The 17,922-nt window shown below is 42.5% G+C and overlaps 1 protein-coding gene across 1 annotated transcript; it reads left to right on the forward strand.

Moving 5' to 3' along the window:
• The first annotated feature begins 305 nt into the window (after positions 1-305).
• Positions 306-17,262, forward strand: ndufs1 (NADH:ubiquinone oxidoreductase core subunit S1). Its single transcript, XM_056300946.1, has 19 exons — positions 306-392; positions 2,457-2,533; positions 3,226-3,317; positions 4,655-4,762; positions 4,867-4,943; positions 5,205-5,286; positions 6,177-6,307; positions 7,573-7,758; positions 8,649-8,783; positions 10,444-10,558; positions 11,437-11,582; positions 12,793-12,921; positions 13,036-13,165; positions 13,609-13,769; positions 13,961-14,115; positions 14,251-14,426; positions 14,900-15,034; positions 16,184-16,256; positions 17,127-17,262. Exons 2-19 carry the CDS (start codon positions 2,461-2,463, stop codon positions 17,216-17,218), a joined length of 2,196 nt encoding a protein of 731 aa, XP_056156921.1. The 5' UTR covers positions 306-392; positions 2,457-2,460; the 3' UTR covers positions 17,219-17,262.
• Positions 17,263-17,922: the final 660 nt, after the last annotated feature.

The raw sequence follows: 17,922 nt of genomic DNA on the forward strand, positions 1-17,922 counted from the left end.
ATTAAATCACTGAAAGTTTAATCAGTGTTGACGGCAGGCTTTTAAACAGCTCCCTGATTGGCTGTTTCTTAAACGCAATGCACGTTGGGACTCGTAATTGATCTGTCTGCTATGTACACGGTGTTGTATTTATCGCTTACCAATATCTAATCTTCTCACCCATGGACGAGTCTGATCAATAATCCGAGAACAACGCCTGTATCAACTTGACATACAATTAAAACTGTGACGGGACTTTATTCTATAATGTTTAGTCGAATTTGGAGCTTTTATGCTGAAGCCGAACGGAAACGCTCGCAGAAGCACTTCCGCCAAATTCGCCATACCGAAACAATCGGGTCGCAAGTGTCCTAACACCGCTGTTCTGGTCAAGAAGGCCAAATAGCGATAAGGTAAGAAGCCAGAATCGTGTTTGTCTGTTGTCGGTATGAAAATACTTCAACATGTTGAACAGCCAAGATAAGTGGGAACTGTGGCGTTTGACCTTAGAGCTCAGGGAGTTTGGTACAACACCGCACCGTCCGTGTCCTTGACTAGCGCTCCACTGTAGGCTAGCGGTATGCGCCTTTAGCCTGTTAGCACTTTAGCATCGTTAGCCAGCCCTCTGTTATTGACCGACCTTATGTGTTACATGTATTTGCGTTTTGGTAGTTTGGTTTTTCCTCCACTGAGTTATATCCTCGTGTGGGTGTGTGATTGTTAAACAGTTCGTTGTGATTGTCAAGGTTAACTTCACAGGGCAAGGCAGCAAATGCAGACCGGGTTGATAATAGAGAGGCAGACAGATAACCTAGATAGCTTAGATGATAGATGGATAGATAGAGAGATAGCATTGACAGACAGACAGACGATCTGTATTGCTCAAGTGGAAAATTGTTTCGCACTGCAGAGGGACAACACACACTTCCAGACAGATGTCTTTATTATTGATCGAGTAGACAATTGTTTTGCACTGCAGAGGAACAACACACTTGCAGAGCAAGAGTAAGAAACATACACTGATGAGCCAAAACATTATAACCACTCACAGGTGAACCGAATAACGTCGATCATCTCCAAACAAGGGCACATGTCAAGGTCTGGGTAGATCAGACAGTAAGCAAACAATCCGTTTTCATAGTTAATTTTTTGGATGCAGGAGAAATGGGCAGAAGTAAAGACCTTAGTGACTTTGACAAGGGCCCAATTGCTATGGCCAGAAGACTGGGTCAGAGCATCTCTGAAATGGCAAGGCCTGTGGGATGCCCCCCAGTCAGCAGTGGTGAGTACCTACCGACAGTGGTCCAAGGAGGGACAAGTCACAAACCGGCGATAGGGTGTTGGGCACCCAAGGCTCATCAATACGTGAGGGCAACGGAGGCTATCCCATCTTGTCCGAACCGACAGAAGGTCTACTGTGGCACAAGTCACAGAAAATTTTAATGATGATTACAGAAGGAATATGTCACAACATACAGTGCATCGCACCCTGCTGTGTATAGGGCTGCGTAGCCACAGACCGCTCAGAGTGCCCATGATGTCCATCGTAAAAAGTGCCTACAATGGGCGCGCGAGTGTCGGAATTGGACCTTGGAGCAGTGGAAGAAGGTCGCCTGGTCCGATGAGTTCTGTTCTCTTTTAGATCATGTGGATGGCTGCGTACGTGTGCCGTTTACCTGGGGAAGTGATGGCACCTGGATGCACCGTGGGAAGATGACAAGCTGATGGAGGGCGTATGATGTTCTGGGCAATGTTCTGCTGGGAAACCCTGGGTCCGGCCATTCATGTGGAAGTCAATTTTCACACGTGCCACCTACTTAAACATTGCCGACCAGGCACACCCCTTAATGGCAATGGTATTCCCTGATGGCAGCGGTCTCTTTCAGCAGGATAATGCACCCTACCACACTGTGCACATTTTTTGGGAATAGTTTGAGGAAAATGATAGAAGTTTTCAAGGTGTTGCCCTGGCCTCCAAATTCTCCAGATCTCATTCCAATGGAGCATATGTGGGATGTGCTGGACCAACAAATCTGATCCATGGTGGCTCCACCTCGCAACTTACAGGACTCGGAAGGATATGCGGGTAATATTTTGGTGCCAGATACCACAGGACACCTTCAGGGGTCTTGTGGAGTCCCTGCCTCAGCAGGTCAGCACTGTTTTGGCAGCACACAGAGGACCAACAGCATATTAGGCAGTTGGCCATAATGTTTTGGCTCATCGGTGTATTGTAAGGTATGGCAATAGAAACATTAGACACTCTTGTAAGTTTTGAAAAAAATAATCTTTAAAAAACGAACATAACAATGGTTATTTGATGAACAGGCATTTGTTTCATTGTGGTAGGTAGAATGCAGTAAGTAGGAAGTACAGTTGTCTTTGTGGTTATATATTTTTGTTGACGGTGACATCTACCATGTTATCTCATGCTCCATACCTGGCTGTTTGCCTGGTGCTCTCTCTCCGTCCTCCAGCGTCATGTTACGTTTGCCGACAGTCGGGCGAGCTTTGGCCAGTGCAGCCAAGGGCAGCCTTGCCCCTTCAAACAATGGTAAGCCATCTTGTGTGTGTGTGTGTGTTTTGGTACTTACAGGGAAGAATTTGGAGATCATCAATACCTTAAATTACGTCTTTTGTTGATGACACATCAGATATGCAGCATATCAACCCTGTGAGGGGACTGACCTGTGAAGGATGATTTTATTGATGTGCTTCACTGTGACTTATTAAATTCTGACCTCACTCATGTTTTGGTACTATGGACATTGTTTTGTTGTCCAAGCTCACTTTTAGCTATGATATTGCATCATATAAGTTAAGCCTGTGGTTTTTTTATTACCCGTGTTGTATTCTTACGTAATATTAACATGCACTTAATGTTATATGACCAGTTTCCCAAGTCGAATGAATGAGAAGTACTTATTTTATGTGCATGATGTTTAATAAAAGGTATTCCCAGATATACATAACTAGAGAATGTCTGTTGGTTGTTCACATTATAATTGTATTAGTGGTAAAGACAGGTAATTATCACTAAATGACTATCTCCTCCAATCCATTTCTCTTGATTTTTACTTTTGTCAATTTTGGAATACAGTACAGATTTCAGTTTTTATCAGTGTCAGTTTTCCCCATGCTTTTACCTTTGTCTCAGCTCAGCTTAGTTTTAAAAAAGTATTCATGTGTTGCTTTATTTTACTGTCAGTTTGCTTCAATAACTTTGGCGTGTGTATCCAATTGCAGTGCGTACCTCCGTGCGTGCCGCCAGTAACATGGTGGAGGTGTTCGTGGATGGGAAACCTGTGGAAGTGGAGCCTGGAACCACTGTACTGCAGGTAACAGACAAACATCCAATGCATCTTTTCACTACAATATGAATTTAATATGTGCACCATATAGCACAGAGGGAGACTGAATTTGTTGACGCTTCTTAAGCGCTCTGGTCATGTGTAATGATGGCGCAAGTAAAGCCAAGGTGTGCAAGGTACCAGTAGACCGGAAAGAAAACACACTCGGGGATTAAAGTTCTCTGTCGCTGCGATGGGTTTCCGTCAACTGGGTTTTCCTGATAAGAATTAAGGCCTTTACACACCGGGTACGTTTCTTTTGTGCGATTAATTTGCACGTCAATATTGGGCAGCATGGTGGCGCGGTGGTTAGCCATGTCGCCTCACAGCAAGAAGGTCCTGAGTTCGAACCCCGCGGTGGTCCAACCTCGGGGGTCATCCCAGGTCGTCCTGTGTGTGGAATTTGCATGTTCTCCCTGTGCCTGCGGTGGTTTTTCTCTGGGTGCTGTGGTTTCCCCCACCATCAAAAAGACATGCGTGTCTGTGCCCCTGACCGAGGCATGGCAAGATGAACTGGAGTTGGTCCCCGGGTGCTGCACGGCAGCTGCCCACTGCTCCTAGCTACACAGCTAGGATGGGTTAAATGCAGAGAGGAATTTCCCCATGGGGATTAATAAAGTATATCAAAATCAAAAAAAAAAATTTTTCAAACTTGATTTTGTCATGAGTACTTTTTGAGTAGAGAGAGTACCAGAGTAACTACTAAATTTTACAGATTGCATTATTATGGGTTGTTTGTAGCCTTCCTTAATGTTGCTAGGCTAGCAAGTGTTTATAGTCCGTTTATAGTTTGGTGTTATAATAGGATAAATAAAATACATATGAATATGAATTGGCCCGAATCCATGATGATTTAGAAACCATAATAAGGGACCAATCTGGGATCATTTTGGAATTATATTACATTTTTTGACGATAATGAAATAAGATCCCTGTCCTTGTTTGCCTGGGTGGCTTCCTTTTCTTTGGATCATGACTAGTGCCGTATCTTCTCTTGTACAGATCTACCTTTTATTTTATAGTCATTTTATTTCTATTAGTGGCATCATCAGTGAAATGTCTCTTTTGATATGTTAACTTGTCATTTACCAACTTTTTCATAATCAGTAAACATTTTGAATTACAAAAAAAAAAGATTGACTTGGCTTGGAAAAAAAACTTTCAGTCAAAAGATTTTTTTTTTTTAGCTTTGATAAAGTAGTCATTTTACAATACAGAGTCAATTTGAAGCCCTAAGTTGTTGTTGTTGCATCGTTATGATTTTGTCCACTCAAGCTTAGTGAGTCCATGTTGTCTTTGATAATAACTCTTCCATGTGCTCTCAGGCCTGTGAGAAGGTGGGAGTCCAGATCCCCAGGTTCTGTTATCACGAACGTCTCTCTGTTGCTGGGAACTGCAGAATGTGCCTGGTGGAGATTGAAAAAGCACCAAAGGTAAGAACAAATACCTAATTGGTTTATTTAGGGCAACAATTAAGAAAAAAAAGCACACATCATTGACCAAACGCTGGTTTGTTTGTCCATCATTTATCCCTTAGCCCGTAGCAGCCTGTGCCATGCCAGTCATGAAAGGCTGGAACATCCTTACCAATTCAGAGAAGACACGCAAAGCCAGGTATGCACACACACACACAGACACCCATGTAGTCATTAATACTGTCCCTAGACATCTAGAATCAGTGCTTATTGTGTTTAGCCATAGGAGTTTCCCTGTTGACCCAGAAAATGTAAGCTGCACACTACAAAAACTCTTTCTGTCTGCCTGCCTGCCTGTCTGCCTGTCTGTCTATCTGTCTGTCTGTCTGTCTGTCTGTGTCTAGTATTTGACTCATTGAACATTTGAATAGTTTGACTGACATTGTGTGTCTGCCATCAGAGAGGGAGTGATGGAGTTCCTGCTCGCCAATCACCCACTGGACTGTCCCATCTGTGACCAGGGTGGAGAGTGTGACCTACAGGTAATACAACTGGGGCTTGAATGTAATTTATTAAAAACTGGATAAATCAAACTATTAGCCAGGCTTTGGTTAGAATATGGCAGTGAACCAACCGGCTTGTATTTAATTATGTCTTGTGATTTAAAAAACAGATTAAGTCTGCTTACTTCAACATCTTGATGTCTGTGTGCCATGGGTTTTTATAGCTACATAGTATTGTCACGTACAGTGGATTTTGAGTCATTGACTTTGGCAGGAAATTAAAAAAAAATTGGTAGTTTATAATCCTGGCCTACGTTTTGGCCATAATGGGTTTTGCTGCATGTTGTTCGCTTCCTTGATAGGTTACTTTTTTAGAAATGGTAGATCTGCGAACTTTTTGTGAGTAGATATGAGGTTGGGATATTAAAGATACTCATTATTTTAAAAGCTAAACATGCTGAAACAGGACACAAATTTCCAAACCAAGACCCTTAATCTAAGTTACATACAGAGGTGCAATGGTTAGCGTGGTCGCCTCACAGCAAGAAGGTCCTGGGTTCGAGCCCTGGGGTAGTCCAACCTTGGGGGTCGTCCCGGGTCGTCTTCTGTGTGGAGTTTGCATGTTCTCCCTGTGTCTGTATGGGTTTCCTCTGGGTGCTCCAGTGTCCTCCCACAATCCAAAGACATGTAGGTCAGGTGAATTGGTCATATTAAATTGTCCCTAGGCGTGTGTGTGTGTGTGTGTGTGTGTGTGTGTGGGGGCGCCCTGTGATGGACTGGCAGCCTTTCCAGGGTGTCTCCCTGCCTGATGACTGCTGGGATAGGCTCCTGCGACCCTGAGCAGGATAAGCGGTTTGGATGATTGGGGATACATATATATGTATATATATATACACTTTTTTTAACCACTTGTTCTCCTGTGTTACCAGGACCAGTCCATGCAGTTTGGCTCAGACCGCAGTCGCTTTTCAGAGGGCAAACGAGCAGTGGAGGACAAAAACATCGGCCCTCTCATCAAAACCATCATGACCCGCTGCATCCAGTGCACCCGCTGCGTTCGGTGAGAAGGCGAGAAAGTGACAATGGCAGCAAATGTGTCGTTGAGAGTTTTGTCAGATTGAGAGCACATGTGGTGTTGTTGTGTTACCACCTAAGCCTACTATATTTTTTGTGTTCATGAAAATTAACTTTTCTAACCCGCTACAATAATCGCCTTCATTTTCTGCATTTGCAATTAGCATCTATTCACCTTCACAGCAGCTGAAAAAGATTATCTATAGTATGCTTTTGATAGAGCACATTCTTATAGTCATCTCAGTTTATTATGGAATTACAAAAAATTGTGGCAAACGTTTTTAAAGAAGAGCTGAAATGGCTTTGATATTATTTTTTTATGTGCGCTTTAAGGTGGATCTAGTTGAAATGGAATATTTAGGTGATACATGGCACCTGTCAAAAAGATCCAAATTTTGACCTCGGAATGGATCAAATCTATCATTTTTTTTCTTTTTTTTTTGGACCGCCCCCCCCCCTTTTTTTTTTTCTCCCCAATTGTATCCGGCCAATTACCCCACTCTTCCGAGCCGTCCTGGTTGCTGCTCCATCTCCTCTGCCGATCCAGGGAGGGCTGCAGATTACCACATGACTCCTCCAATACATGTGGAGTCGCCAGCCGCTTCTTTTCAACTGACAGTGAGGAGTTTCACCAGGGGGACATAGCGCGTGAGGGGATCACGCTATTCCCTCCAGTTCCCCATCATCCTGAACTGGTCCCGAGTGACCAGACGAGGCGCTAGTGCAGTGACCAGGACATACCCACATTCGGCTCCCCACCTGCAGACACGGCCAATTGTGTCTGTTGGGATGCCCGACCAAGCCGGAGGTAACACAAGGATTTGAACCGGCAATCCCCATGTTGGTAGGCAACAGAATAGACCACTACCCAGACGCATTGATAACTTTCTTACAAAAGATTTGAAAAATATTGTGAGTAATGACACACTTTTTGTATGACAAGGAGGACGGGGAGAATAATCAGTTTGATACAAGAGTTCAAGATGATAAAAAAACAGATAAAAAAAAAATCTGTTTTGCTTAAAGGACAAGAAATACAGGAAAATACAAAACTTCAAGACTGCAATATATTCTGCATTTGCATTGTTAGATCACTCTACATAGATAAAACTACATTAGGGTATCGATTATTGGCAAAACAGATGAAACTCAGTGCGCTTTTAAAAATATTTGAATTTTAAACAGAATTTATCCAACCTGTTTCATGTTGGATAGCATAGGAGTCCTAATTCCTGTGTGTGTGTTTCCCAGTTTCGCCAGTGAGATAGCTGGCGTTGAAGATCTGGGAACAACAGGGAGGGGAAATGAAATGCAGATCGGGACGTATGTGGAGAGGATGTTCATGTCCGAGCTGTCTGGCAACGTCATTGATGTCTGTCCCGTCGGAGCCCTCACCTCTAAACCGTATGCTTTCACCGCACGACCATGGGAGACGAGGTAAGACAATGGGCTGCTGGCTGTCTGTGTCAATCAACTCATCAATCAGTCAACCAACCAATGTATCAATGAGTTTCACTCTTTTTATTCTACTATACATGCCATTAGATAATCTGGCCTATGGTTTAGACGGTTGTTAAGATGGGGCAGTTTTAGCAGAACAGGATGGAACCTCCCCTAATCCCTCAGTAGCACTTTTTGCTGGGTCACAATCAAAGGTTGATGTTGTCCGAGGTTCAGAGTTAAACTAACTTCCTTTACAGTGTTTGTCCAGTCATAGTGCGCATCAAAATGCTGTGATAAGGGTGTGGTGGCCATCTTATCCTGTTTACGTCACAACCACCAGTGTCAGAAATGTCTTCTTCATGGATCACGAATTTGGCTGTGTGCAATATTTCATTGCTGTGATACTTGAAAATATTTGCTCTCATTAGTATTGCAATGCAAACAAAGCACAAAACTACCTTGTATATAGGGTATGCTATAACACTATACTTTGTTTTATCACTTGTCCATGTTAGGTGAAGTATGGTAAGAGTATGTAAATATTTTATTTTCTTGCAGCATTAGTCAGTTTGCGTGTTTCTTTTTTTATAGGCTGGCACAAATCCTTTCTGGGTCTTCTGAGAACGCTAAACACAATTGTGAAAAATGATAGCGTGGTTTTGTGCATAGAAGCCATGCTTAATGCAAATGACAGTGGTTTGCAGAATGCCCCTCTCCTCTCCATCACTATTGATTATTTATTTATTTATATATTTATTTGTTTATTTATTTAGTTATTTACTCTTGCACTCTGTCTTACTGGTTTGGATTTACCTTGTTTCTATTCTGTCTTTTTCCTATTCTCTCCCCCGCTCCCTCACTTTCCTTCTCCTCGCTCCCTGCAGGAAGACAGAGTCGATAGACGTGCTGGATGCTGTGGGAAGTAACATTGTGGTGAGCACCAGAGGAGGGGAGGTGATGAGGGTGATGCCCAGACTCAATGAAGAGGTCAATGAAGAGTGGATCTCTGACAAGACCAGGTAAAACACACACGCACATGCAGTATATATATAGATCAGAAGAGACCCATACTGTGCTCCATGTGTCTTTATGTCTCAGTGGTAGCACTTGACTGGACGGCATAACAAAGCCATGATGTAAACTATGAGCTTTGTTTTTGTTTTTTGTTATTTTAAACTTTATGCCCCGATACCTCAGCAAACACTGAAATGGGAAATTAAACGTATGCCAAATTCTTTGGCAATAAATAACTTGTTCCATCAAAACGTATTGTATCAAGACAGGAAACACATTTGCGTAGAAAGTATTTAAAATACGGAAATGAAAACTAAATTAAACTGCTACTGCGCTGCTTGAAAAACGGCAAACATCGTAATGTTCTTTAGGGCCGTAGTCAACCAAAGAACATCTTGGTCGACTGAAATTGTACCTACTCTTCAATGAGTCGCGGGGAAGAAAAAAAAAATCTCCATGTTATTATCTCTAGATGAACTAAATCAGCCACACTGTGCACTCTACCTGGTAGCCTTATTAACCTACATAAATTATAAACATAAAAAGGTAGTATTTGCAGTATATTAAAGCTTCTTTAACCTAATTATTTTATACTGAATTGATAGACTCAGCTGACCAGCATGCCGTGCACTTCCCCATATTTATATGATTTCTGAAAGTAGAACTATACCAACTGGTGATCCCAGCACAAGAACTGTTGAGGAATATACAAAATAATTGTTTTTCTACCTAAAACGACCATGAGCCGTCAAAAAAGATGGCTCGTAATTTGCGCGTGATCGTGCACGTCATGTCACTGTTTATGACATGTGTTGGTCGCATCATTTCCTTCGCAAAGTTCGTTGCTCTGTCCTAGAAACACACTAGCGTTCTGCAGTGCAGAGTAATAGTCTAAACTTGATTTTTGATTATTGCCAACATGTCTGGTTACAGACGCCGTTTCAGACACACCATGACTACCACCGAGGCGTTGCAGTATTTACAGGTGTTGGACAGCGGCCATTTTAAATTGTTTGAAACATAGTATTAAAGTTGTTAAAGTGTTAATTTTAACACGTCCATAAACCTCCTCTTTGGCCTTCCTCTTTTCCTCTTCACTGACAGCTCCATAATCAGCATCCTTCTCCCAGTATACCCAGCATCTCTCCTCCACACATGTCCAAACCATCTCAATCTTGCTTCTCTTGCTTTGTCTCCAAACCGTCCAACCTGAGCTGTCCCTCTAATATACTCATTCCTAATCCTGTCGTCCTTCGTCACTCCCGATGAAAATCTTAGCATCTTCAACTCTGCCACCTCCAGCTCCACCTCCTGTCTTTTCATCAGTGCCTCTGTCTCCAAGCCATATAACATAGCTGGTCTAACAACCATCTTGTAAACCTTCCCTTTAACTCTTGCTGGTACCCTTCTGTCACAAATCACTCCTGATACTCTTCTCCACCCACTCCACCCTGCCTGCACTCTCTTCTTCACTGCTCTTCTGCACTCCCCATTACTTACTCCCCAAGTATTTAAACTCATACGTGTCCGTCACCTCTACTTGCATCCTCACTATTCCACTGTCCTCCCTCTCATTCACACGTATGTATTCCATCTTGCTGCTACTGACAACCGGGAGACTTACAGCCCTAATACTCCTTTTGTTGTGTGCTTGCTTATTCTCAGGTTTGCTTATGATGGTCTGAAGAGGCAGCGGTTGACCCAACCACTGGTAAAGAATGCCTCTGGTCAGCTGACTCCTACCAACTGGGAGGATGCCCTCACACGTGTGGCCGGGGCAGTAAGTGTATCTGTTTGTATGTTGGCGTGTCAGGAATAATGATAATGATGTGCAGTCATTAACACTTGTTGTTTTGTCAGAAGTAGACATTTAGAGATGCGTATGACTTGCAGGGACCCAATACTTAAATGAAGTGCCGATCAAAAGCAGGAGAACTGCAGTTATTTGAGATCATGCACATCTGAATCATATTTCCAAGGCAGATTCAAATATAATAACAGCCGCATCTTTCAGTTCAAACCCAAATCAAAATGAGGAAATTGGGACAGGAGAACAATGCATTGTGGAACCACAGCCGGATGGTTGATTGAGTTTGGCAGAAAGATGGAGAACTGGCTTTATGATAATTATTTTTGGGATCAAGTGGACAAAGCGGCTATAAATTGCCAATGGTGCTCCATATTACCTTGTTCTGTTGCTCAATTTTATGTATTTAATCATTGTTATTTTTGGTTCTCTAAAGCAGGCTTAACAGTTTGGACTTAAGAAATTGTTATTACAATAGAAATGAGATGCAACGAGGTCTTACTGAAAGCGAGCCAACAGTCAGGATTTATGGCAAACACAGAAAATTGAATCAGTTCATCCGGACACAACATTTATTGAGAGAAACGTTTCTCTCAATGAATGTTGTGTCCAGATGAACTGATTCAACTTTATAGGATTTCCTTATCTGGATTATTGAGCATGCATGAAGACTTCTATGGTAAACATTTTGGGCCAGTTTGACATACCTACCAAAGAGAACCAAACTGCAAAAGTTCATAAATTCAGGACCAAACGAGACTTCTACATAGAATCCATCCAAGCGTGTGTGTGCCGTCAGTGTAACATGAGCCTTATGTGTTACGTATCTGTGTTGTTGTTTACACCTGTAGCTGCAGGGGGTGCAGGGCAACGAGGTAGCTGCTATAGCAGGAGGGATGGTGGACGCTGAAGCTCTAGTCTCCCTTAAAGACCTACTCAATAGACTCAACTCAGAAAACCTCTGCACTGAGGAGCTGTTCCCTATGGCTGGAGCAGGGTAAGAGTGTGTCATTTCTTCTATAGTGGTATCTGATAGGGTCATGCCCCAATGAACGCCTCTAGACTGCAGTTCACTTACCTTACGTACACCCAGATGACTCTAAAGCGGATTATGCTCGTTTAAAGTCTGAATCTTTTGCTGATGTTTGTGAATTCTGTGGGATCATTTTGTGTAAAGCACTTTATAACCATTGTTTTGAAGATGTTATATTATTATTAGGGTTCAAGCCCGAACCCTATTGTTTTTGTGTTGGTTTATTATTTTCTTCAGAAATGTTTGCACAAATTCCCATGAGATGGTAAATGATAGAAACATGAGATTTTGTCAGTTGATTGGCAGTTGTGTGCAAGTGCTGCCCAAGAAATGACTCCAATCAGTCTGATGGGGACACTATAATAAAAAAGGTCAAAATTTTGGACTTTGAAAAGTCCTACAGTAAGTCCGATTCACACAAAACTTGGTACAGTCCGTCTATCCTCGCTCTACAACTTTGCCTCAAGAACCACTAAATTCTGCCTGACTATGTTTTCTGCCATTTTGAATTTTTTGAAAAAGACATTTTTGGCTTCTCCTTTTAAGCCATTGGTCCGATTGCTACCAATTTTTTTGTGGATCATTATCGGATCAAGCTTATCAAAAGTTGTGTAAAGCTTGTTGATATCTTGTTTAGTTTTCAAGATATTGACCAATGAACGTAAAAGGGCGTGGCTCAGAACAGAAATTGACCAAAGTCAACAACCGTTGGGCCAATCATCACAACATTTGGAGGATATGTCCACAGAACTATCTGAAACAAACCCTGAAAGTTCTATTCAAATCACCACTAGGGGGTACTACCAATGCGGGGGAAAAATTGCCCTGGCATAACACAAATCAGACTATAAATCAGAAATTGTTTGGCCAGTCATTACAGAACTCGCAGGATTTGTTTGATAAGTGTTGAACAACATGTTTAAAACTATTTTGAAATCGCTTAATAGGGGGCACCACCAGTTCCAAACACGTTCATGGGCCTGGTGCAAATTTGGCTATAAATCAATGAGTTTTCCAAGCATCACCAAACTTCGTTGATATTTTTAATTAAGCTGTTGAAGCTTTCAGCTTATAAGGGTCTGTCACTTGCTGCTGTATTTGTAATTATTATTACTGAAAGTGGTATGGAATCTACTGCAGTGGTTAACACTGTTTTCTCTTTCCTTATCTGAAGCGCTGACCTGCGCTCCAACTACTTGCTGAACTCCCGCATTTCAGGCATTGAAGACTGTGACCTGCTGCTGCTTATTGGAACCAATCCCCGCTACGAGGCTCCGCTCTTCAACGCCCGCATCCGCAAGAGGTATTCTCGCACGTCACGGCTTTCCTTACTTCGGAAACAAATTTACTCTGGTCGTCTGGTCAGGTCTGAAGTAGATTCTCGGAATAATAATACTTCGTATGCTCTCCCTGATAGTTGGCTCCACAATGAATTAAAAGTAGCCCTGGTGGGTCGCCAAGTGAACCTGAGTTACACATATGACCACTTAGGAGAGGAAGCCTCAATACTGCAGGAGCTGGCTAACGGTACACACCCCTTCTGTCAGGTAAAGACACAAAAAACATGTTTGAACTTGAGTTTTAGCTGTTGGCTTTTGTAGTAGATGTTGGTCAAGGTCTTCTATAAGTTTGGTCTACCATATGTGCTCAGCTACACCCACTTATTCTACTGCACTTAGCTGCTATGCTGAGGATGTAAAATGGTTTACATGTAGCATCCTACCCCAGAGTAGCCAATAAAATGAGCGATTACTAAAGTGTTTCTGAAGTGTATTCATGCAACAGCTATTGTCTTAAATATAAAGTATCATAAAGGACATTTGTTTTTATGCTAATTTTCAGGATTGTAGCTTTGGAGATCATAAAATCCTTGCAAACAATGACACTAGGTCGATGTGAAGCAGTTCTAAATTCATTCAGAGACCTGTAACATTGTCATACCTCTGCTTTCTCTCCTTGACAAAGTGACCATTTCCTCTTTTCCCGCCAGGTCCTCTCATCAGCTAAGCGTCCGGTTGTGGTGGTGGGCAGCAGTGCTCTGCAGAGGGAGGATGGGACGGCCATTTTGAGTGCCGTCTCCACCATCGCTCAGAATGCCAGGACCAGTAGTGGAGTTGAGGAAGGCTGGAAGGTTCTCAATGTCCTGCACAGGTACAGACATGTCCAAAGGTTCCGCAGATTTTAATTTAAATTTAGAACAACAATTTCAGCAATTTCAACCAAATTATTCAACCTTTAGGTGATATTGTTCACTAGTACTTTTCATATAAATCTATGATGTTCCTGGTGTCAATGACTTATTTCTGACATTCTGACTGGTTGACGTGTGTGTCCATCACCAGGGTGGCCAATCAGGTTGCAGCATTGGACTTGGGCTACAAGGCTGGAGTGGAGGCTATCAGGAAGAACCCACCCAAAGTTCTCTTCTTGCTCGGAGCTGATGCAGAATGCATCACCAGAGCCGACCTGCCCAAAGACAGCTTGATCATCTATCAGGGTACATATACACATGCATGTGCAGTACACTTATAGGCAGGCTGCGTCACACCGCTGACTGAATTTTGAAAGAAAAATTGAACGACCTGTGCAGTCTTCTCGGCTCTGACAAACCTACCTCCCTCGGTTTCTCCAGGTCACCATGGTGATGCCGGTGCACCCATGGCAGACATCGTCCTGCCGGGCGCCGCGTATACAGAGAAAAATGCCACATATGTCAACACAGAGGGCAGGAGCCAACAGACCCGTGTGGCCGTCACTCCTCCTGGGATGGCCAGGGATGACTGGAAGATCCTGAGGGCTATATCCGAGGTGAGGAAATGAGTTCCTTACCTTTCACATCTGCTTTGATGTCCGATGACTGATAGTTTTGTGAATTAAAAATAACTTATCTACAAATAATTCCTAACCCAGCCAACACCCATGTCAGGTCTACCCCATATCTTAGATACCACAACCCCCCCCCCCCTTCTCTAGAAACCCTTGGGACAGTAGAACTGAGGAGAGCTACGAGAGAGGGTGTCATTCCCCACCTGTTAAATTCCCAAACGACCATTTCCAAGAAATAATTCTCCCTACAGAATATTATAAATGATCTAAATCCAAATACATAAATGGAATCACTTTAGGTCATTATGTAGAAATTTGTTTTCACTTTGATATTTTAATGTTTGTCAGTTGATCAACGTCTAAAAATGTAAATTAGTCAAAGGATCCTTTACAAAATTCTAGTTTTACTTTATTAGTTGTTTTAGTTATACAGTTGCGTATGTTTTTGTCTGTAGCTGGCTGGTGTGTCTCTGCCCTATGACACTCTGGATGAGGTACGGGCGAGATTAGCAGAGGTTTCTCCTAACCTGGTACGCTACGATGACGTAGAAGAAGCTAACTACTTCAAGCAGGCCAACGAACTCGCACAGGTACGTTCATACACGCATGTACACACACCAGTTTGTGATCTCCGGTGTCCCAAACCGCAGAAAGCATTTTTAAACCAAAAAAAGGCAGCGTTAAATTACACCCAGCAACTTAGTTTTACGTTAAAGCAAAGGCTAATTAAGCTGAGATTGGAGTAGACAACGAATGTCTTTTTTGGGGGGGATTTTCCCTTTTTCTCCCCAATTGTATCCGGCCAATTACCCCACTCTTCCGAGCCGTCCCAGTCGCTGCTCGACCCCCTCTGCCGATCTGGGGAGGGCTGCAGACTACCACATGCTTCCTTCGATACATGTGGATTTCCTAGCTGCTTCTTTTCACCTGACAGTGAGGAGTTTCGCCAGGGGGACGTAGCACGTGGGAGGATTACGCTATTCCCCCCAGTTCCCCCTCACCCCCGAACAGGTGCCCCGACCGACCAGAGGAAGCACTAGCACAGCGACCAGGACACACACCCACATCCGGCTTCCCACCCACAGACACGGCCAATTGTGTCTGTAGGGATGCCCGACCAAGCCGGAGATAACACGGGGATTCAAACCAGCGATATCCCTGTGTTGGTAGGCAACGGAACAGACCACGACGCTACCCGGACGCCTGACGAATTTGTCTTTAATGATGCTCAACATGTCAAGGTTACTTGATCCCAGCGCACAAATTCATAGAATGTCTTTGCCTACTAGGCTGAACACACTACACATCTAGCTAATTGGGTGGCGACGTGTTCAGCTTTTGCGTCCCAGCACTAGGTTCACAAGGGAACAAGAAAGGGAGCGTTTCCTGCTAACCAAAACATTTCCGCCATGGTTTCAGAGGAAGCACTGACGGTACTATCGGCAGACTTCTGTTCTGGAAAAAGTCAAGGCAGGTGTTCTGTTGGCGTTCCACAAACCTCACTTCATGTTCTTGTCTCTACTGAGGAGCAACATGGAGGAACATGTTGTCACTCCATAAGATACTGGACAAAATGACTTGAACAAACAAGTCTTAATGCTGGAGCATTGAAGGGCGTCGCTTATGTCGAATCTGCAGTCTTGTACTATTTAACACTACATGAGTATGTTGTAATTTGGGACATTCACAACTTTGTGAACATTGCTGTTTCAAAATCATTGTCTTTCTTTCTTTCTCAGGCAGTGAATCAGACTCTCCTAGCTGCTCCCCTAGTACCTCCTCAAATCACAGGAAAGGATTTCTACATGACAGGTGAGCAAGTTTTTAATGGACTGTATTCAAATTTATATGCGATCCACTATTTGCTTTTGCTTTTTCCGGTAAGCTACGCATTATTTGTGACAGATCTTGAATTCAATTACAGTAATCCAAATTGCATTTGAATTTTTATGATGCAGATTGGCTGACAGTATTAAAATGTTAATGAAGCAGCGATTTGACGTTTCATTTTCAGTCACGTCCTGCATAAAGGTTGACAATGTTTAAATTTGCCTCTCAAATTTGAAAATTGCACTGCAGTGAAACAAGTGCAAACTATTCTCTCATTTAAACTCTGCAACAATGTCATAAATTAAATTTAGATTCATCAATACTATTGCAATTGCCTTTTGAGACTGACAACCCAGCTCAGGTAGTGACATCAAACTAAGAGATGAGTTCATCATCGATGCGAGTCAAAGTAAATCCAGACCAAGTGGGTCATCCCTTTCTTCGCCCATTCCTCTTTTTTTTTTTTTTTTTTTTGATGGTGAAACCGGAGCACCCAGAGGAAACCCACACAGACACAGGGAGAATATGCAAACTCCACACAGAAAGGACCTGGGATGGCCTTGGGTTCGAACCCAGGACCTTCTTGCTGCGAGGCAACAGTGCTAACCACTGGGCCACCGTGCTGCCCTCTTCACCCATTTCAATCTAAATATTGTCTTAAACCAATTATTAACCATTATAGAGATATATCTAAGTGTAGTTCTCAAGATCTGTTGCACTTACCTGGCTCACTTAGTGATTTTTTTTTTTTTTGGCTGTTGGGGGATAAACAAAGTAAATCAAAATCAAGTTTTTCTGTTTAATTTTACACTAAGAATGACCATCTCGCTACCCGTCTCCCTTTGTCTCCAGACCCCATCAGCAGGGCCTCTCAGACTATGGCCAAATGTGTGAAGGCCCTCACCGAGGGAGCGGACGCTGTCGATGAGCCGTCTATTTGTTGAAACACGGGTGTGTGTGTTTGAAAGGAGTCCACACACACACGATGACACACACTCAACTCGGCGCAACTGAAACCAGTGTCTCCTTTATTTAATAATATTGTCGGTGCTTGTTGTACACAGCTTATCATTTCTGCTCTTGATTTTGAGGAGTGTGATTGTTTTGAAGGGGAGAAAAAAATATTAATTATTAAATATGAATAAAATCTTACATTTTGTTTTTATTTCAGGATTTTTATTTATTGCCATTCATAAATTTAACTTAATGCGGATTTCCTTTAGTTCGTACACAAAATAAGATCACCAGTTAATTAGAAAATTCCTAATAAATGAAACATTTCTTTGTCAGTTAAACCAAGACTTCAGATTGCATGTGTTAGGTTAAGGCCAACATGAAGGATAATGAGGCTCATGGGTTGTTACCGAGACGTATGCGTCTACAACCAACACAATTGATGCCGGCAACTAATAATTATGTCAGTCTTCTTTGCAATTCAGGGCCAGTCGGCGGAGTCAACGGTAATTTTAAACACTAAACTCGAAGCCAATCAGATGATGACTTTAGTAGTATAGGCTTAACACTCATTTATTTTCCTTTCAAAAACGTTTTTAACAATATTATAATCAAGTATAAATTGTACAATAATGTAAAGTAACAGATTTCACTTCTTTCTCTGTAGATATCACAATATTAGAAATAATACAGT

This window comes from Lampris incognitus, chromosome 21 (assembly GCF_029633865.1).
Source record: "Lampris incognitus isolate fLamInc1 chromosome 21, fLamInc1.hap2, whole genome shotgun sequence".
NCBI lineage: Eukaryota > Metazoa > Chordata > Actinopteri > Lampriformes > Lampridae > Lampris > Lampris incognitus.

Coding starts and splice junctions, on each gene's coding strand:
- ndufs1 (XM_056300946.1), top strand. CDS start 2,461: ATGTTACGTTTGCCGACAGTCGGGCGAGCTTTGGCCAGTGCAGCCAAG. Junction 10,559..11,436: donor TCACACGTGTGGCCGGGGCA/GTAAGTGTATCT, acceptor TTACACCTGTAG/CTGCAGGGGGTGCAGGGCAA. Junction 11,583..12,792: donor TTCCCTATGGCTGGAGCAGG/GTAAGAGTGTGT, acceptor CCTTATCTGAAG/CGCTGACCTGCGCTCCAACT.